At 50.0% G+C, this 21,233-nt stretch overlaps 1 protein-coding gene across 2 annotated transcripts in view; it reads right to left on the reverse strand.

The window, feature by feature from the left end:
- Nucleotides 1-6,103: 6,103 nt before the first annotated feature.
- The window catches only part of Mapkapk3 (MAPK activated protein kinase 3), a 35,600-nt gene continuing 20,470 nt past the window's right edge, over nt 6,104-21,233 (reverse strand). For both annotated transcript variants that reach the window (XM_031344698.1, XM_031344697.1), the window contains exons 3-11: nt 14,875-15,014; nt 13,691-13,755; nt 13,147-13,226; nt 11,339-11,462; nt 10,156-10,231; nt 9,692-9,816; nt 8,524-8,609; nt 8,179-8,259; nt 6,104-7,459 (exon numbers count right to left, since the gene is read on the reverse strand). In XM_031344698.1, the coding sequence (XP_031200558.1) occupies nt 7,307-7,459; nt 8,179-8,259; nt 8,524-8,609; nt 9,692-9,816; nt 10,156-10,231; nt 11,339-11,462; nt 13,147-13,226; nt 13,691-13,755; nt 14,875-15,014 (930 nt within the window). In that variant the 3' untranslated portion in view covers nt 6,104-7,306. The remainder of the gene's footprint in view (nt 7,460-8,178; nt 8,260-8,523; nt 8,610-9,691; nt 9,817-10,155; nt 10,232-11,338; nt 11,463-13,146; nt 13,227-13,690; nt 13,756-14,874; nt 15,015-21,233) is intronic.

The raw sequence follows: 21,233 nt of genomic DNA on the forward strand, positions 1-21,233 counted from the left end.
ATACCCAACTTTTGGTCATTTATCCCTAGCTGAATGTCCCCTACTCAGCCTCCTCTGACCCTTCTGTCCCTATCTGTGACCTGACTCCTCAGCTGTGGGCTCCAAGTAAGGATATGGAGTCCCATCGGCTTAGCCTGCTCCAGTCAGAGCCCAGCAAGCCTGTCCATTGTAGGCATCCAGAACCAGACCATTCTAATGCCTAACCAATGCAGCGAGCAGGCCTGTGCCTCGCAGACTGTTGCTAAGCTCTCTTTACAGCTATGTCAAGAGACGGTCTCTGGACCTCCCTAGCTTAGCCTCCCCTGCCTCTCTTGTCTCCCTAGCAGCCTTGGCAGCCTCATTACACAGCCTACTAGGCCTGGCAAGGAGCCTTCACAAAGAGGCCCAAAAGATGTGGGCAGCTCCATCAGACAGGAGCTCTGATGCAGCCCCCCTCCCTCTGAAAGACTGCCTCTGTTCAGAGGCTCTACCCCGTGACTCAACATTTCTGAATGCCAAGGGGCCCCACACAGACGCATATGCGAGGTGTATTTTTTTTTCTGGTCCTGTGACAAGCTGGGAGTTCTACAGAATGCCTTACCTTTTCTAGTTTCATAGTGTAAGGGACAGGCATTGGTACCCATATAACCTAGTGAGAAATGGACCAGAGTGACCAGAGGGAGTATCAGTCAAAAGAAGAGTCAAAAAGGAGCCCCGGGTTGTATGACTAGGGTTCTCATTTGCAATAAAAGACCTTGACTTTAAACATTCACCCATGCTTAGGGTGAAGCCAGAGCCACAGAAGATCACCTTTTTCTGGTAACCAGGAGTAACAAAGATCAGAGGAGGGGAAGGACAGATGGTTGACACCTCAGCTAGGACAGATCTGGAAAGGGAACAGAGCATCAGTCCTCTCAGGTTAGAGACAGACTTTTTTGGGAGGAGACGATAGAGATCCATGCCCTTGGCCATGACAAAGCTGCTCAAGTTGCAAGGACTTTGCCTGCAATTTGGGCATAACTTCTGCTTTGAAAGCTATTGGAAGAACAGAAACATAAGGGAGGCTACGGAAGATATATCTGGCATACAAAGCTTGGGCTGAAAACTCTGTTTGCAATGGGCCCAGCCCCTCAATGGATTGGCCTTCTTCAGTGGTCCAAGACCCTTCATCCTGCACTTATAATAGTTAGCCTATAAGCCGAAGTCCTACCACTGGAAAGGGCTGGGATATGTACATCCACTGGGGTGAAAGGTTGCTTTGTCGGGGAGCTGAGAAGCATGTCTCATTTTTGCACAAAGGATCTCTCTGCCAGACGTGAGAGTCAACTGTCCCTGGTTTCCGTGGACACTTTACAGTCCCTGATGCAGAGGCCACCTTTGCAGAATAAAGGAGACTCCCCAGTACCTCCCCTGCTTTCTCCTCATGCCCATTCCTCCTCTTCACCTCAACTATCTCTTCCCAGAGTGAAATCCTCCCACAAGACGGCCATGGTTACCTAGCTGTCTCCGGTGTCTTTGTCAGAGAGTGCAGCAACTGTTCTCTTCTCATCCCTGCAGAAATCTGGACCCTCTAAGGGTTGGCCCAGTAGGAGAAAGGATAACCTGGAGGTCATTCCGCCTATCAGAGCCCTGCCTCCTGTCCTCTCCAGCTATGGACCTTAGCAAAGCCATGGAACTACTCCCGAGTCTTTGTTTTTCCATATGTAAATGAGGGATCGTAGTGCTTGCCTTGAAGGATTGAAGATGTATTTTGATAACGTCTAGTTCAGTGGTCCATAAACTTTTTTTAGAGCACATAAATTCACGCTCAATTTAAATCTCAAGAGAAATCCCAGTATATAAAATAGCTCAGTTGGCAGGAGAGGTGTGAGGCAAGGAGCTAGGAGGACTCCTCCACCAAATGCTGGGAGTTCAGGGAGTCCAACATAGCTGAGACCTGGTTCCAACTCTGACAGCCAACTCTGGAGGGAACTGGAAATGCCACAGCAGCAAGAGGAGGTGGATGGCTTGTTTGACAAACTGGCATCAAAGATGGGTGTATCTCTAGGAGAGACAGGGATGAGGAGTAGCGGTGGGAAGTGTGGCAGACACAAGAGTGCCCTTCAAACTTCTACAGGCAGATGAGGGAATGAGAGGCTCCTTGTCACGGCTGCCTCTCAGCTGTTCAATGGACGAGTTCTCTGTTCTCACAGAACTCCTTGCCATACCCTGCATCTGCTAACTGCGGTGCCCTTTGCCTAATTTCTCCATCTAAATCTGGCTTACCCTTTGAGTTCCCAATGTTACTACATCTCAGAGGCCTTCTGTGATTGTCTACAACCAAGACCAGGAATAGCATTTCCTTCTCTGCCTCCTGCAGCATGGAGGCAGGGAGAGAATACGGGGAAGCTAAGAGCATAGGACTCAGTTTCTCCCATTGATTGAGTAGGAATATGAGAACTAAATTATGAGTGACCCAGGTAAAGCCCAGCACATAGTAGGTATTCAGCAAGCAGAAACTGCTCATCGTGATGTGGTTGCACCCTCTTTCAAGTTCTGACACATAGTAGGTATCAACAAAATGCGTAACTAGGCCTCACACCTCTTGTGTTCACTAGCATCCTGAGCCCCAAGAAACTGGCCCCCTTGAGTTAGCAGCTACATTTGGGGGGCAGAATGCCAGGCAGCTGGACTCAGCTAGCAACCAATACTGGGGATCAAGTCTTTTGGGGGTAGGGGGGTTCAACTACCCATACTCCTCCTCCACCCTTATGAGTTCTCCCATTTAATAGATAAGAAAACTAAGACTACCGGGCAGTGGTGGCTCATGCCTTTAATCCCAGCACTTGGGAGGCAGAGGCAGGCAGATTTCTGAGTTCAAGGCCAGCCTGGTCTACAGAGTGAGTTCCAGGACAGCCAGGGCTATACAGAGAAACCCTGTCTCAAATGAAAAAAAAAAAAAAGGAAAGAAAGAAAGAAAGAGAAAGAGAGAGAGAGAGAAAAGAAAAGAGAAAGAAAGGAAGGAAGGAAGAAAGAAAGAAAACTAAGACCTAGCAAAGCTCATGGCCTGAGACCACAAAACATTCTTACCAACAGTCTATCAACTGGTGGCAAGATATCTTCCAGGCTGCTGGGATAATCTGGCTCTGTCTAATCAACATCTTATTTTACTGGTAGGGAACCTCAAAAACAAGTACAGTCTTAGCCAAGGGCTAAGTTCAGGTCTGGTTAAGTGTAGACCCCATCCTACATATTGGGTATGAAGTGGGCTTCCTGCCTGCCCATTTTGATTCCAAAGTGTAAGCAGGCCAGCTACTCAAAGGGACAAAAGGAGGAATGTTATACTTCTGAGCTAGAAGGCAGTTGTGAGAATCCATGAGAGCTACAGAGGCTCAAGCTAAGACGACCATGTGTAGAGACAGTTACACAGTCCGCACTGCACCCTCGTGCCTTCCAGAGGCAGTTTCAAGAGGCCAGAAAACATTGAGACCCCTGCAGAGGCTGTAGCAAGCTGCATTTGGAGGCTCAGTTCTGATGCTGTGGTGGAGGGGCTGAGTGGAGGGCAAGGGCGGAGAGGGCCTGGTATAGAATAGCAATGAGCCAGCCTGCTGGAAGCCAGCCAGCCTCAGGTTCTGAGGACAGAGTCAGGGCTCCCCCACCCAGCTCCTGCGCGCACACACACACACACACACACACACACACACACACAGAGAGAGATCTATTACACACATTTGCACCTCTCTCTCACACACACATACACACGCATATCTCTGTGTCTCACATACACAGAGAAAGAGAAAGAGATCTGTCACACACACATGAACCTCTCTCACACACATCCACATGCATATCTCTGTCACATGCGCACACACACACACACACACACACACACGCCTCCTCACTAAAAGCTCCTAAAGAAAATACCACAGTAACTATGTATAATGAATGCCTGTGTTTAGATTAGCACATGTGAATGTGTGGCTGGTTCATTTCTTAGCTCATCTAATACCTACCATTGGGTTATCATTTTCCATAGCCCATTTCACAGGTAGCCACACTGAGACCCTGGTTTCCAACCTTCCAGCCCTGGCGTATGGGAATTCCTTCTAATGCCGGAAGTCAGGAAGCCAAGCACTGAGTTGGATTTCTCACAGAGTCAGATTTTCTCCTGGGATCGTGGAAGTGGCCATGGAGACACAGGAGACAGAGGAATAAGAATTCCTTGTCTTCTTTGACTTAACTGGCCCGAGAGCACCTCTTCCCTAAGAGCCACGCAAGAGGGCAAGCGCGCCTTCCCTTGCAACAAGTGCCCGGCCAAGTGTGACTGACTAAACAATCCTCCCTTGGGCCCAGCAGGAAGTCATTAGATCTGTAACAGCCGTTCCAAATCTACTGCAGCAATGGTCTTACCTGTGGAAAAGCGGAGAATCAAGGCCAGGCCCAAGGAGAGACAAAGTGGAAAAACAGAGGTACAGACGGAGCTGGAGGGCAGTATCTGGTCCCAGCCATTGTGCTCTTAAACTCTGAACCTATCAGGCACCCTTCCTGTCTCTTAAACTCTCTTTGATTTAAACCGTCCATGGATTTTTCCTGCTGGACCGCATGAAGGCCATGATTCAATTATATGTACATTTGTGTAGTGTAGTACTTAAGGAAAGTGCCTGGTACGCATTGGATGTCCAGTCCCTATTAGCCATCCTCTGTCCCCTTTCCCGTGAATGTAAACTCCTTGAGGTGAGAACCCCGCCTGAAGCTGTGACTGACATCTACTCTGTACCTAACACAAGTCTCAGGCTTAGTGGGGACTCGGCAGCCGGAATGAAAGAATCCGTCTATACCTTATGTGCTATTTGTATCTCCCTGCATGCCCAGCGTGTCACTTAGCCTTCGAGAGCACACTAGGAATGTTGACCTGAGCAGGATGCACTAAGGGACCCCCAAAGTCACTAACTGTCCTCCTTTGAAGTCCAGAGCTGCAATAAAGGCCCCCAAAGCCCACGTGTTGCTACACTGAAGAGCGAGTCCTTGGAAGTGAAATCCCATAGTATGGAAGATCTGATTTTCCAAATGCACAGTCCCAGAGGTAGAAGTGGGTCTAGCCTGGGCTTTCCTCCTCCTCAGACCACGCTAGGCTCTCACTGCCTAAATGGGTTGGAATCCAAAGTAGCTAAAGTGGGCTAGGCTTGCACCTTGCACAAGCCGGGTGGTGGTGGTGCACGCCTTTAACCCCAGCACTTGGGAGGCAAAGGCAGGGGGCATTTCTGAGTTCAAGGCCAGCTTGGTCAATAGAGTGAGTTCCAGGCCAGCCAGGACTATACAGAGAAATCCCGTCTGGAAAAAAACAAAAAAAGTATTGCACAAATGGCACCTATCCCAATCTCCTGGCTGACACTAGGAGGTGGGCACCTTCATCTGCAGTATTCAGTTGAGGAACTGCAAGTCAGGAAAGCTGAGGGACTTGTCCAAGGTCACCAAGCTAGGAAGCAGCAGAATATCTCTGGACTGCTTGTCTTCTAATATCTCTGTGCCCTGGCCCCCACCCCAACCCCGGGCCCTGAGGGAAGAGGGGCGGCTGAGGAGGAGTGAGCCCTGCCTGAGCTAGATGAGCTCTTGGAAAACTGAGAGGTTTCAGGATGGAAGCTGGGAGGAGAAATGGCACAGCGAGGGCCCCTTGAGGCTGCCCTCAGGGTTCCCAAGGGGCGAGGGTGTTCTCTTGCTGGAGTAATGAAAAGACAGTCTTCCAGCATACCACTCCTCCCCTCCCCGATATTCTCACTGCCAAATGAAACCTGGCAGCTTCTGAAAATAGCTCGGCGCTGCAGCAGGCGCTCTGCCCGCCCTTCAGCAGGCTGGCACGCAGCTGGGGGTGGCCACTGTGGGCAGACGCTGGCACACACAGGGCCGGGGGTGGGTGTCACACATACAGTGCACAGGGGCGGCACAGAGCTGGAGGCATGTGGCAGCTGCCATCCCTCGGTCCTTCTGACCTTTCTACAATGAATGAGACAGAGGTGGCGGATTCTGCCTGGCATGTTTACCAGGCTGGAGGCACCCTCTCCAGCCACGCTAGAGTCCCCAATAGTGGTGTAAAGCTGTCCTTTGAGCACTTTTCATCAACTAGGTAGACAAAAAAGAAACCCAGGAATCATTGAAAAATGTTAAAAATGTGTTTATTAATATCTGAATATAAAACCCAGCAGCATTGTTGTAATTGATAAGATCTAAAGTTTCCCGGCCAGTGAGAAGGGCCAGGATCTAGGATCAAAGAAGTAGGCTGGGTGCCAGGCACTTGTCAAGTCACCAATCAACCACTCAGCACCCGAATGCTACCCTGGGCAGGACAGGGCAGAGCTGGCTAAGTCTGGGATCAGCCAAGGAAAACCCTCTCGGCTCCAACTCAGGCTAAAGCTAGGACCAGACCTTGTAAGCATGGCTCAGTGGCCCTTCACTATCCAGGTCTGATCCAGAGTACAGAAAAAGGTCCTGGATGACAGGGAGCCAATCACGCCCTGTTACAAAAGTAAACCCCAAGGTCACGCGTGCTGTCAGCAGAGATGGGCTTTCCTACCTGAGATCTGGTGAGCAGGAAGAGATGGGAGCTCTTGTCACAGTGAAGTTTTCCAAAATGGAAAGAGGTTAGGATACCCACCCCTAACATACATAGCCACACCTTCGGTTGCGATGAGACGTTACCTTTTAGATCAGGGGGCAATGAGAAGATGCTTGGCCCCAGGGACTCTAACGGTGTTACAGGGACTCTCCCTACAGTAAGGCAGGGCTGGACCACCCGGGAAAGTAAGCAAGCAGAACCCTGCAGCCTCTGGCAGACCAAAAAGGCCTGAGCCCAGAGAGGAACAGCCAATGTAAGAGAGACAAACCTCCCCAAGAAGGTAGACCTTTGGTTGTCCCTCCTTCCTCCTTTGTTCAGTATTCTCAAACAGCAACATGGCCTCTGGTCACCATAGCAACCAATGGCCCAATCCCTTCCTCAAGGCCAGACCCATCTGCCCACACAGCAGGACGCATCCTTTATAGAAAAAGGGTAGATCCCACCACAACTCCCGGTGGCCTGGAAGTAAGGCTGCCTCCTAAGTCAGAACAGAGTTGTGGCCTCCGTCAAGCCTGTGTGCAGAGCGGCTTCAGGTATAGCAGAGGGCTCCCATCCCTGAGGACCTGCAGCTTGCCAGAGCCTAAGACTTTCCTCAAGCCGAGCCCTTTATCCTCAAGTTCAATGTGACACATAAGACAACAAAATTATTCTTTTGTTAAAAGAATGACTCCAGCCCCTCCTGGCCAGAGCCTCAGGACATTACAGTCGGTCAGTCTGGCTCCTCCAAGGCACCCCGAGTTACTGGTTGTTGCATCCTTGTGAGGCTGAGGAGCTACCCGCCTGCTTTTTCCTCCGCTTGTTGAGAAGTCGGTTGTTAGAGGTCTTCAGGTCCTTAATCTTCACCTGGTCATAGTCTACCCGCATAGTGGCCAGGGCACTGGTCATCTCTTCCTGCAGATGATTAGCATGGGAGAAAGAAGAGGTCGGTATAGATTGACCTTGAAAGCTATCACTTCCATGCCTAGGAAGCCCCTCAATAATAGCACTAACATGAATAACAGTGTGCACGACTCCAGACACCACTATGTGTTTGGCCCTGGGCACATAGTCCTCTCTACACGGTGTGTGTGTGTGTGTGTGTGTGTGTGTGTGTGTGTGTGTGTGTTTGACAGAGTTTATTCACAAAGGCAAAAGAAAGGGATGAGCCCCTGGACCACACCAAGGCTACTTGGACAGAGAACTGAACCAGTGGTATTTGTATAGAACCTCGAGGCCCGAAGACAATGGCATTTCCCTGGATCTCCAAGGGCCTGAAGCTTGGAACCCTAGCACTCTATGATGCTATCTCATAGGGACCCACCTGACCCTCACTATGTCTAAAACAACCCTGGTTCCTATCTCGAATGCTACTGGTCATAAGAGAGTTTACAATCAATGCTTGGGCCCCAGATCCTTTCATCGAGTCCCTGGCCTAAAGTCCCCTCACTAAAGACTGACCCACAAGCATCATCCTAAATGAGAAAGTGCAGCAGCATCCCAGGGCTCAGTGGTATTCCCTGGCTGGATCACTGGGACAGTCACTGACATCCTCCAGGCGAAGGGAGGAGCTAAACTCTAGCATCTGAGATGCCATCCTGGAATGTATAGAGACCGAGACAGAATCTACCCACCTTGACATCATCCCAGTGGTCTCGGTCTTCCTGTAGCACTCGGGCTGTGTGGAGTGGGGTCTGTGGGACCACCATCGATTGCTAGAAGGAACCGCAAGCCCATAGATTACTGCCTAGAACTGTGTGGAACAGTGTAGGCTACCTCCACCACATACCCTGCTCCCATTCTCAGATAGGGAAATGGTGGCTCAGTGAGGTGAAGGAGCCAGACTGGGACAGAGGCAAAGCCAGCCAGGCTATAGGTGGGGTGTTACTATACATCACCCAGTCCAGCCCTGCACCCAGGCCTCCAGGACTATCCCCTTCCATCCTGCCATCCCTCCTCCAGGTCAAGTTCATGCTCACATTGATCCAAGGATGGTTCATAAACTGCATGATGGTCAGCCTCTCTGTGGGATCTGTCTTCAGGAGCAGGCGGATTAGCTGCTTGGCTAGGGGAGCCAGAAAAGAGGGATCAGTGAGTTGCAGTCCCTGAACTCCCCCACATGAGTCATAAGCTCTGTCAGGCAAGGCTATACATGCACCTACATTCTTCATGATTAGGAAGTGTTTCTCGTTCAAGGTCGGGATAATTTGTTAAGCAACAATAGATAATACAAGGCAGGATTGTTTGTGCTACCTGGGATGGAAAATATGAACAAAACAAGGAAGGAGTCCTGGGAAGGCGATATTTATGAGTTTTTATGTTGTTGGTTTTTGTTTGTTTTTCTTTTGGGGGAGGGGTGTCAAGACAGGGTTTCTCTGTATAGCCCTGGCTTTCCTGGAACTCACTCTGTAGACTGGGCTGGCCTCGAACGTAGAAATCCATCTGCCTCTGCCTCCCAAGTGCTGGGATTAAAGGCGTGCGCCACCACTGCCCAGCTCTTGTTTGTTTTTCAAGATAGGGTTTCTTTGTGTACCCTTGGCTGTCCTAGAACTAGCTCTGTGGAGTAGGAAGGCCTTGAACTCACAGAGATCCTCCTGCCTCTGCCTCCTGACTAGGGAGCCAAATGTTAAACCCACTTGACAGATATAGAAACTGAGACTTTGAAAGGTTCAGATGACTTGTCTAGGTTCACGTAGCTAGGATTTGAACACAAGTCAGTTTGGCAGGCAGTGTTAGCATTTCCTCTAGGTTCCGCCCAACATTTACCTAGCAACAGCTACCTGCCAGGTATGAGCCTTGCTCTGTTCAGCTGGCTTCTCTCTCTCTCTCCACCTTCCCTCTCTCTCTCTCTCTGTCTCCCCCCCTCCGCCCCTTTCCCATGTCTCCAGCTGGTTCTTCCCCTCTTTCTCTCTCTCTCCTCTCTTTGTCCTTCTCTGTCCCCTGTTCTCTGCCTCTACCTCTTTCTCCAGGTCCCAAATAAACTCTCTCTTATACTAGGCCTGTACATGGCTTGATTGTTCAGGGAGACACCTCGGCAGGGTCCACCAAGGCACCCCCTCCCACTGCTGATTTACAAAACACGACAAAAAAGGATATCTCCCACAATGGAGGTTGAAGGGGCCAGGCTGGGTTGAGAAGCTTACTCACCATCCTCAGAGACTTCTGACCATTCAGGGAATGGGAAGCCATACTGGCCTAAGCGAATCCTTCTTTTCATCCCTGGAGAGATGGCCTGGCCCGTGTTGGAGTAGAAGGGTGGGAACCCACACAGACTGGCAAAGAGAAGAGGTCATTTGGTACAAGGGTTGGGCACACAAGGGTCAGACAGACCCATTCTCTCCTTTTCACTAGGGTGACAGGCAGCTAGACCCCACGGCAATAATACCAGCCCTGCGGACTCTTGAACACATCCCAGGAATGCCATCAGCCTTGATATGAGGAATCCTGCAAGCAGTTGTGTCTCATAACACAAGAAACAAAAGACAACCTGGCCAAGGGATGACACATAAAAAAAAATCCCTCCCTAGGGACACAGGGAGTGAGAAGCTGAAATAGCTCATGGAAAGGTAGAGGCAGAAGGGTTGAGGCAGGGGAGAGGGAGTGGTACTCACAGGATGTACATGATAACGCCCAGGGACCACATATCGCACGACTTGTCATATTTCTCTGGACCCAGGACCTCAGGAGCTACCAGAGCAGAGAGCACAAAAGATCTCTTAGTCCCAAGGGTCTTGGGGACTAGAAAGGAGTCTTAAGCCTGGGTAATGTGAAGGACAGGTACCCAGGCTAGGAGGTAGGGCAGAGCAGACTGGCGTCTGGCACCTTCTGGGAAGGCAGAGAGTGTGTGAAGTAGGGGGAGGAGAGACAGCTACCAGAAGGAAAAAAAAAAAAAAAGCTGCCTCCAGACAAACCCCTAGCTACTTTCAGCCCCTCTGCCAGTCTCAACTTGGTAAGAGAGAGGAAGGGAGAAGGCCAGCCCCAAGTTTGGAGAGGCCTTGCTATTGAAGAGGATCTCAGTCTGCCAGCCGTGTTGTGTCTCTCATCTCCCTGAATGCACAGCCTAGATCACAGGGGTTCTGTGTTCCAGTCAGCTTGGATACCCACCCATCGGCCTCAGTCTTCAAATCAGGGCAATGAGGTCAGCAGAGAGTATCATGAGAGTACTGCAGAATGCTCTCAGATAAACAGGGGGCCATTTCTGAAGCTTTGTACCCCTTAGCTGCCCTCCAAAAAGGGACAAAAGCTTCCACCGTTGCCCGGCTCTCAAGGAAGGGGGACTTGTTACGGGAGCCTTAGGTAATATTGAAGGTTGCCAGGAGCTTTCCCCGGAATCTTAATTATGTGGATGCCCCCTAGCCCCACCTAATTCCTGGCTCTAGGGACCCCTTCACACAAGGCAGTTTACTAGTACCCTGTATCCCTCTAATGTAGGAGAAACGGCCTGCCCACTTTCTGAATATGAAGATGAAAACTGGAGAAAAACAACCGCGGTTGGGCTCCATCCCGAGCTGATGGCAGCCTTTTATCACGTATATATTTAGAGCTGCTGTGACGTCATTCAGCTCACAGGCCACAGCCAGAATTTTCCTGGATCTATTTTCAAAAGCAGAAGCTGAAGTTTGGGAGAATATTTTTGCAGCCTCCGGCCCCCCCCCACGTCACCCGCCTCCATGTAGACAAGAATGCTCCCTCCTCCCTCTTCCACCAGGCTTTAACTCTTTGGTTTCCACAACCCACTGGCTACCCCATTCTACAGCAGTAGATGGGGATATAAGCCACATGCATAAGACTCACCCACATAATAGGGAGTGTAACAGGGTGTCTGGAGGGCATTTTGGGTGGTTTCCTTGGCAAAGCCAAAGTCAGTGAGTTTAAGTACAGCATCCTTCTCCTTGGATGTATAGAGTAGGTTTTCAGGCTGCATCGAGGAGAGAAAGAAAGCATTCGCATTGAGGAAGGTACCAGGAGTCGACACAGTCCCCTCCTCCAGATTCCCCACCTTCGTCCCAATATATGATGAGCCAGCTCCGTTTTATGAAAAGCTCTGGACTTCGATCACTAACAACATGCAACTGACTCCTTCATTCACAGAGAGAAAAGTGAGGCAGGTGCTCAGCTAAGACCATGAATGACCAGGTGCCATAGGAAGCCCCTAGGCAGAAACTTCGTTCCTGAGTTGGCGCGAATACTGTGAGATGACAGAAAGACGCCGGGGTAGAAAGCACACAGCTCATGAGCCAATATCACCAAGCCCAGAAGCAAGCCCACAAAGCCAGCAGGTCAGGCCCACTTGAGGTTGCTCAGGGAGGCACGTGTCCCCAACTCAGACCCCAGGAGCTACACAGAAGAAATCTCCCTTGCTGCGAAGCACAGATGGGGCTGGCAGATGGGGACAGCTAGCAGGGTTCCAGGGAGGAGGCAGCCCTGAAAGCTGGCTTTCAGTGAACAGGTAGGATCTAGGTCCATGCCCAGGAGCAGGAGGGAGGGTGCCCAAGCAAAACTTGGGTGGAAAAATAGTGCTCCAGTTTGGTTGCAGTGGGAGCTGTTCTGTAGGTCCTGTTTGAGATGATCCGATCTTGGATTGGAATACACAGAGAAGGGGTTTAGCATACCCTGCTAGAAGATGGTTTTTCTTCCCGTAGGAAGGAGAGAACTCGGAGGCTAAAATAAAGCACAGATGTAGAAGGTGGGTCTGCTTTGGTTGTGTGGGTAACTGCATGGGCTGGCAGCCCTCAACCAGAGAGGTGTGTCTGCTAATCGCTTTGCCCTCCTAGGTCTGGGCTTAGGAGGAAATAAGCCTCGTGCATAAAGGCGAGGAGGAACAAACAGATTCTATGCTAATAGTAGCGCACATACAAATGCTTATGTGTGTGTGTGCATATGGTTATATGAACAGAGACCTGCCTAGGAGACCTCAGCTTTCCTAGGAAAGAAACTTTGGAGTGGTACGCTTCCTATCTTTTAAATTCATCCACCGGGAAGGCAAGCAGGCCCAGCCCTGGGTCCACCTGGGTTCATTCCTTCCTCTAATAGCCAGCAAATGGCTTTGTTCTATTTAAATGCTGTTGTTTGGTGGCCAAATTTGTTTAAAGTATATCTCTAACTTCACAGAAGACCTGATGCTATAAGGTAGGCCCTCTCTAAGGTCTGGCACAGAGATAGATGGTCATAAAACTTCTTACCGAGCAAGTGAACAAATGAAGGGAAGGCAATGTGGCAACTTCCCAGCCTAAGACGAGACAGTTAACTTCTCCAAGAGCCTCAGTTGGCTTGTCTATGAAATGGGTAAATGGCCCCTATCCCACAGAGCCAGGTGAGGATTAAGAGACGCTTGTCGGGGCCCACTGGCTGGAAGTAGGCAGTTACTCTCATTACTATTGGGATTGCCCAGTGTTTGAAGAAAACAAGGACGTCCATCTGGCGAGAGCAGAATGAGTGTGTCGTGCCATGGGAGGAGAGACGAGCTGAGAAGCCGAGGCAAGGGATTTCGCCTCAATTCCTATTCCAGGGAGTGCTAGGGGGCAGCAGGGGCTGTGACCGAGTAACTCCTTCCGACCGAGTAACTCCTTCCTTGTCCCCCAGGCTAGGTTTGGTCAGCTCACCTTGACATCTCGGTGGGCAATGTTCTGGCTGTGCAAGAACTGGATGGCAGTGCCAATGTCCCGCATTATCTCTGCAGCCTCTGCAGGCAGATAGAGGAGTTAGAGAAGGTCAGTTACAAGTTATGTGACCTGAGGGGGACCCAGCCTATAATCTCTCTGGAGCATGGTCTCACAGGCCAGCACTAGATGGCAGTCCTGCAACCCAGGTCTTCCACTTTAGATACCCATCCAGACATTCCAGTTTCTTCCAAGGATGTCCTGAGGGCTCTTTTCTCAGGCCCCCTCTGCCTTATATCAGTTCCACAGTGGGTCAGCACCAAGAGCCTTTGAGTTCCCCCGTCTCAAGACCATAGATAGTCCATCTTCAATGTCACCTATTCAAAAATCAAACCCCTTGAGGGGATGAGACATTCCATCTCCCTCTTTTCAGTTCTTAAGTGAATCTTGAGGTTTAGCGAGAGGCAGGCCTTGGCTAGTATGTCATAGCAACTCCAATGTAGCCTTCGCACCCTGACTCCCCACGGGTCCCAGGGTCCACACAAACCTCTCTCAGTGAAAGCCTGGTCACCTCGCTCCTGAATCCTGCTGAACAGCTCACCACCCTCCATGCTGCAAGACAAGCAGAACGGGGGATGGGGAGGACCTGAGTACCCACAACTCACTCACTCACTCTGCCCTGGATCAGAGGCCTGGGTCCATGTACTATGGAGAACCTGGCAGATGGCTGTCAGCTTGGGTGGGTTGATCTGAACTTACAGAACTAAGAAAAGGTGGTGAGCCTGGCTCCTTGCCCAGAAACTCTTCTGCTCCCCGTGGTGCTGGCTCTGCTTGACTCTGAGACCTTGAACAGCACCTCCCCCACAACCCCATCCAAGGGTATTTCGCCAGATGCAGGAGACGTCCGTGGTCATCCTCATGGCCCATTGCTCTCTGAGTGCTCCGTGTGGGCTACGCCCTGGGTTCCATCCACCTTTCGTGTACATTGCCGCGCAGCCCTGGTCGGCTTCCTTCCCTCAGCTACCTCTTTTGTTAAAGGAGAATAACAGCATCCTCCAACTCGTCATAAAGATTGACTGTGTAATATACAGGGGGAGCTTGGAGCAGAGTCAAGCTCGGGGTGAATGCCTCGTTACGACCTTCCTCCACATTTAACATGTGAGTTACGGAGAGTCAGAGAGATTAGCGGGTGCCCACAGTCCCACAGCTAGTGGGTGGCAGAGCCAAGACTAAGCTCCAAATCTGAACAGCTAGCTAACCTACAGAGGAAGGAGAAACTTGAAAGGCAGACAAAAAGAACCCAGACGGGGGCATAGGGTCTGAGGAAGGCTAAGGTTGAACCTCAAGGTAGAGAAGGCTAATGACTCCTCCTGGCCCAGGACTCATCACCAGCATCCAATAGAAAGGAGAAAGCCAAGGGGCTTTGTGTATCCCACTCTTCCCCAAAGCTCTCCGCCCACACAGAGAGGGGCTGGCAGCTTTTTCTGACAACTCCTTGCAGAGTGGAAGTCCTGTCCAAGAAGGAAATAGAGAGCTGTGGTAGTAGTTTTTCCTGCCCTGGTGGAGAAGCCCTGGTGGCCAGCTCTATAGATCCAAGCCCTGTGACTGTCTACTCCTCTAGAGCTGGAGTGATAGTCAGAGCTACTATCGGTAGAAGAAACTCCTTGGAGAGCAGTGATCCTCCCAGGGCAAAAGGACCCCAGAGGGGTTCAAAGCAGGGCGCCTGCCTACCATTCCATGACGATGAGGAGGCAGCGCTTGCCATGATGCATGTTCTCATACACGTCCAGGATGCGCACGATGTGGGGGCCACCTGAGGCCTGCCAGTGGTGTTCCACCTCCTGCCGGGCCTTGGGGCTGTCATACAGGAGCTGTGGGAGGCAGGCACCAAGAGCGTCAGTCTCACACTCGCTCCCCTCCCTTTGCTCAAAGAGACCTGTGACCTGCCCAAGTACCAGACATTTACCTATGAGGAGCAGAATGAAAATTCAAATCCAGTTTTTCCTGCCTTATGGTCCAGTGAGCCTCTGGACTTGGGGGTGGGGGTCAGCCCTGGGCACAAGCAGCTTGGCCAGTAAGTCTAAGATGGCCCTGGGAGGTGGGTAACAGGTTAGGGTTCAGAGGTCAGAAAAGTCCCTAACTCTCTCTTCAGGGGAAAGAAATGAAGTGGAGGTTGAACAAGGTTTGTGGTGAATCACATGAGTCATGGGGCGACAGGCCAGAGACCACATATCTTTTGAGCTTCATTTTTGCCCTTAATGACAGGTTATCCAGTTATCCAGGCTGATTGGGATCTGCATATGCCAGGCCCTTGGTGACTCCCTGTTTCTTGCAATGTCTCTCTGTGGGAAAGTGGGAGTGGTAGAGAAAGGCAAAAGGAAAAGCTCAGAATACGGAGAGGTTGTTGGAACCCATACGGAGGCTGTCTGAAGAGGTGGTGGGCCTGTGTCCATTAGTCTACCCTCTGGGACCTGGCCCTGAGTGGAGGGAGACAAGGCTGTACTCTTGCAGGAACACAGGTAATTAAGACATCACATTCTCCAGGAGTGGGTACAGAAATAAAACTGTCATTCCCGAGACAAGTACTTCTAAAAGGAGTTGCCTGGAGCTGGTGAGATGGCTCAGTGGGTAAAGGTTCCTGTTGCTGAGCCTGGTGACCTAAATTTGAGCCCTGGAACCTTACAAGGTAGAAGGAGAGAACCAAATCCTGCAAGCTGTCCTACACACACACACACACACACACACACACAATTAATTAAATAAATAAAATCAGTTGTTTGGTTATGACCTCCAGCTTTTAACAGAGCTTCGAAGCATCCCTAAGATCTCGTGGAGAGGAAGGGAAGATGCCAAGAGAGATGGATTCATCTCGAGATGACCCCACCCTCACCCCAGGCCTACAGACCCCAGGTTATAACACAGAGCTTTAAACTCAGGACAGGGAGGACTTTAATTGAGGAAAATAACAGCTTGGTGGAGTTTGATGTAGGTTTGGAATTGAATTCCTTCAGTGACTTCCTGTGACCTTAAGTAAGTATGCACAGCTCCAAGCCACAGCCCACAACCCAGTAAAATGGAGTAATAACAGTCACCCCACAGGATTCATCTCAGTAAAGCGGGCATGATGTAGGCGGGTGTCAGGAATCTCACTCAGGTTAACAGCCTTGGGCTATGGTGCCTTCCCTAAGGCTGCCATCGGAAATGAGCAAAGCCCAGGAGTGAGAGAGCCTGGCAGGGTTGTGAAAGAAGTCAGCCTAGGAGGGGAGAAGGCCCAGAATGGGGACAATAGTGACAAGCCTCCCCCAGCAGACTGGCCCACTGAGGACCAGCTATATTTTATTTCTTATTTGAGGAAGGCTATGCATCAGCAATCCGATCATCTCTGCCCTGCTCAGCACCTGTAGGAACCCAGGACATAACAGCCTCAGTTTCCCCCATACAAGATGGGGGGAGCCAGGCCACTTTACACAGGACCCAATTAAGACAAGCTATTGGGCGGGCAGTGGTGGTGCATGCCTTTAATCCCAGCACTTGGGAGGCAGAGGCAGGAGGATTTCTGAGTTCGAGACCAGCCTGGTCTGCAGAGTGAGTTCCAGGATAGCCAGCTATACAGAGAAACCCTGCCTCGAGAAACCCTGTCTCAAAAAACAACAACAACAAAAAAGATACAATGCCCTTTTGGACTGAAGAGATGGCTCAGCAGTTAAGAGCACTGACTGCTCTTCCAAAGGTCTTGAGTTCAATTCCCAGCAACCACATGGTGGCTCACAACCAACCCGATGCCCTCTTCTGGTGTCTGTCCACTGGAGGGCAGTGATAGTGTACTATCACTCAGATAAAGACAGGGTGGTGTCCCAGGGAAAGGGAGGAATGTAGACGTTTCTTCTGCCCTTTGGCTGCTTCTCCAACTCTGGAGGTGTTCCTCTCTGCTTCGGCCTGGGAACACAGGTGGTGGTGCACTTACGGAAATACAGGGAGGCAGAATTTATTTACTACACCCCTCTACTGTGGACCAATGCTACAGCAAAGTCTGAATACCACAGAGCTTGGCCTCTCAGAATACCCTTGGGGTCCACACTGGAGCACCCTGGGGAGGGGAAGGGGTGTGATCTACCTCCCAACTTTCTCTCTCCCCTACCTCTTGCTCCTCTGCTCCCTCCTCCCCAAGCTGATGTGTCTCTTGTCAGGGCTCCAAGCCTGGCTCTAGACCCCTCCTCCCTCTACCTTCCTCTGACATTCATTCATTCCCACCGATGTCCTCCCTCTTTCTTCTCAGAAACCCCAGGCTCACAGCTGAAATGCATTCAGTAGGGTCAGCTGCCCTTTCTCATCTCAGAGATCTTTTCCAGGGGTCCTCTAGGTAAACAATGCCCTGTCCCCTGCCCCCACCACACACACACACACAGACTTGCCTTCTGGGCCCTAAATCATATGTCCAGGCCAGAAGGCTGCCTTGCTATTTCTTTCTTTCTTTCTTTTTAAAGATTTATTTATTGATTATATGTAAGTACACTGTAGCTGTCTTCAGACACGCCAGAAGAGGGCATCAGATCTCATTACAGATAGTTGTGAGCCACCATGTGGTTGCTGGGATTTGAACTTAGGACCTTTGGAAGAGAAGTCAGTGCTTTTAACCGCTGAGCCATCTCTCCAGCCCAGCACTTGCTATTTCTAAACATCCCCTCCTGCAGCCAGATTATAGCAGGTGCTGAGCAAAAGCTAAGCCGGTGAACTGGGGTTCCCTGGCTTGTCCTCAAAGGAAACACTGGGCTCCTAGGAAAACAAAGAAGGGTGGGATGGCAAAGGCTGGAGGAGGAGAGAAATGAGGGAGGGGAGATGGTGGCACAGAGGAGCCACAGAAGCTCAGAGATAGGCCTGATTAGGGGAGGAGCTGCAGTGGCCCTACCCTACTTCCCAAGTTAACTAACTAGTCCTTTATTACCAAGGCCTTGAGAGTAGGCCCAGGCAGGGGACAGTGCCGTTCCCAGTAAATCAATGAATGCTTCTCTCTGCAGGTGAGATCACAGGGGTCAGAGGCCTGAATTTAAGCCCACCCAGGCCCAGCTGCCAAGAAGTCTCCTAGACTGTCTCTTTTGTCACCTTGACTTGTCCCTCAGCATAGCCTCAGATCTGTATGCGTGTGCTGTATGTAAGTGGCTGTGGATGTGTGGATGCACATGCTTGTTTGTGAACATGTGAAGCCCAAAGGTCAACCATGGGTGTCTTCTTCTATTCCTCTCCATTGTTTTAAAAAAATTATTTTTATTTTATGCATCCGAGTGTTTGCTTACACACATGTATGTGCACCAAATGTGGAACTGGTACCCAAGGAAGCTAGAGGAAGGTGTCAGATCCCCTGCAGCTGTGGAGTCACAGACAGTTGTGAACTGCCATCTTTCCATATCATCCCATCTATCTATCTATCTATCTATCTATCTATCTATCTATCTATCTATCTATCTATCATCTGTCTGTCTGTCTTTATCTATCATCTGTCTGTCTGTCTGTCTGTCTATTTGAAGACAGGGTCTCTCACTGAACCTGGTGTCCCCTCTTTCAGCTCGATTGGCTTGCCAATGAGTCCCTAGGCTCTGCTGTCTGAGGCCCACCCAGTGCTGGGACTGCAGACACGCTCTGCCATGCCCACCTTCTATATAAGTGCCAGGGTTTCCCAACTCAGGTGCCCATGCTTGCCCAGGAAATGTTTGCCTGCTCACTGAGACAGCTTGCTAGCCCTCCGTTTGTTTGTTTGCTTGCTTGCTTGTTATTTCTGTTTTTTTTTTTTTTTTTTTTTTTTTTTTTTTTGAGGTAAAGTCTCATAGAGTCCAGCCTGGTTTTGAACTTTCTCTCTAGCCAAAAATGACCTTGAACCCCTGACCCTCCTGCCTCTACCTGCTGAGAGTTGGGATTATAAGCATGCACCACCACACCTGGTTTATGAAGTGTTAGGGGTCAAGAGCTCTGGCAACTGGAGCTATATCGTCAGCCTCCAAATCTCATAAAATCTAAGTTTCCTCATCTCCTTTCCCCATACCTAGAGCCTCCTCCTCCTCCTCCTTCTTCTCCTTCCTCCCTCCTCCTTCTCCCCAGCTCCTCCTGCTCCTCCAAGATTCCCCTTAAAGTCACCTCCTTCCATGAGCCCTCCTGACCATCTTTCCTAGAAAGGTCTCCAACAGTCTCCTTCCACCCTTTATTTTTCTCTTTCTGCCTATATAGTTTCTTTGTTTATTTATTGAGTATAATTTACAGTCACTAAATGTACAAGTCTCACAGGTCTGGTTCAATAAGTTTAGACAATCCCACACACCCTGGGAGCCACACCCCCATCAAAATGGAAAACATTCCCAGCTCCCCAGAAAGCTCCTGCGTCAGAGTCCTCTCTACCTCCCCTGCCGACGTGCTCACAGCCTACAATTAGCTTGTCCCTTTGATCACTGCTTAAACAAATATACACAGATACTGTGTTTCCAGTGTGCCTGGCTTTGTCCTGAACATGATACAAATATTAGGCAAAGAGGACATAATTATCGTTATTTTTTAGATAAGAGACTGAAGCACTAAGAAAGGAATTAACTGGTCCCTGATCATATCACATCTCCAGATCCTTTTTTTATGGTAGGGTCCTGTACTGGCTGGGAAGGGGGTTGATAGGGAGAGGGGAGAATGAGATCTTTGTCTGCTCCACCCTATAAAACAGGGGAGGGTGGCCACTGTCACTGAGAGCGTTCTGTCATGGCCAAGACAGTGGATCCAAGTCCTGCTGGTAAGAAGGATTTAACCCGAGGTGGGGAGTTAGTAGCTAAGCCCTCCAGACCACATTATAGGGCACTTGGTCAGGGTGGCCTGTTCAATGCGCAAAGCCCTTTCTGTGCACTTCCTAGATCATATCTAGTCAGAAGTCACCTTTGGAGGGCCATCTATGTTATAAGCAAAACATTCAGATTTACAAAAAAATCTCCTTCTTCCCTTTTCTTTTTTTAAGATGTACTTACTTTGTTCATGAGTACACGGTAGCTGTCTTCAGACAGCACCAGAAGAGGGCGCCAAATCCCATTAAAGATGGCTGTGAGCCACCCTGTGGTTACAGGGAACTGAACTCAGGACCTCTGGAAACACAGCTGGTGCTCTTAACCACCGAGCCATCTCTCCAGCCACCCAACTTCCCTTTTCTAACCTTCACTGACAAATTGTATCCATAGACCTTGACCTCCTTAAAAATGCCCTAAGACCGCCGGGCAGTGATGGCCTACACCTTTAGTCCCAGCACTTGGGAGGCAGAGGCAGGCGGATTTCTAGGTTCAAGGCCAACCTGGTCTACAGAGTGAGTTCCAGGACAGCCAGGGCTATACAGAGAAAACAAAAACAAAAACAAACAAACAAACAAAAAGCCCTAAGACCAAGTCAATCGGGGTGGAAACAATCTGTCTCATTTCGTCTGTCTCAGTCACAGAATAGTAAAATGCCACACTCAAAAGCCACAAGGAGGTTGGAAAGACTAGCCAGCAGATTCCTCCTCTTGTATGGAAGAGAAAGTGAAGACAGGACGATGGAGCCATGTAGCAGGGTTTGCTCTGTCCTTCCCAGAAATTAACACCAGGGGTACTCCGTCCTCTATGTCAGGCTCTGGGCCATCTTCTGAGCCCCTGTGGCTACAACCCTCTAGTATGTCCATTGTATTGGAGTTCCACATCCTCTTTAGTAGTCTCCCACCATGAATAATCAAGAAAAACTGGACAGCCAAGGCACACAGACACAAATCCGACAGACAAGGCACGGACACAAAGATCAACAATGAAATGTCTCCTTACTAGTCGGCCTTCCAACCCTTCAGTTAGGAGTTCTGGGAATCTTGGGGTTCCTGGCCAACACACCAAGATGTTATGCCCAAGTCACAGGGACTCCCAAAGACCACCAAGGAGCCAATTCCGATGAAAACACATAAGGGTCTTTATTTCAAGCTCTGAGCAAGGACTCTCACTGTCACCATTACAGTGGGTCAGCAGTGAGCTTCGAGTCTGGGGTGCAGGTTATTTACTGTAGTTACAGCAAGCCTGGAAAATTTCCATATGGGTCAGCAAGGTAATATTTTA

This window comes from Mastomys coucha, unplaced genomic scaffold, assembly GCF_008632895.1.
Source record: "Mastomys coucha isolate ucsf_1 unplaced genomic scaffold, UCSF_Mcou_1 pScaffold23, whole genome shotgun sequence".
NCBI classification, from domain to species: Eukaryota; Metazoa; Chordata; class Mammalia; order Rodentia; family Muridae; genus Mastomys; species Mastomys coucha.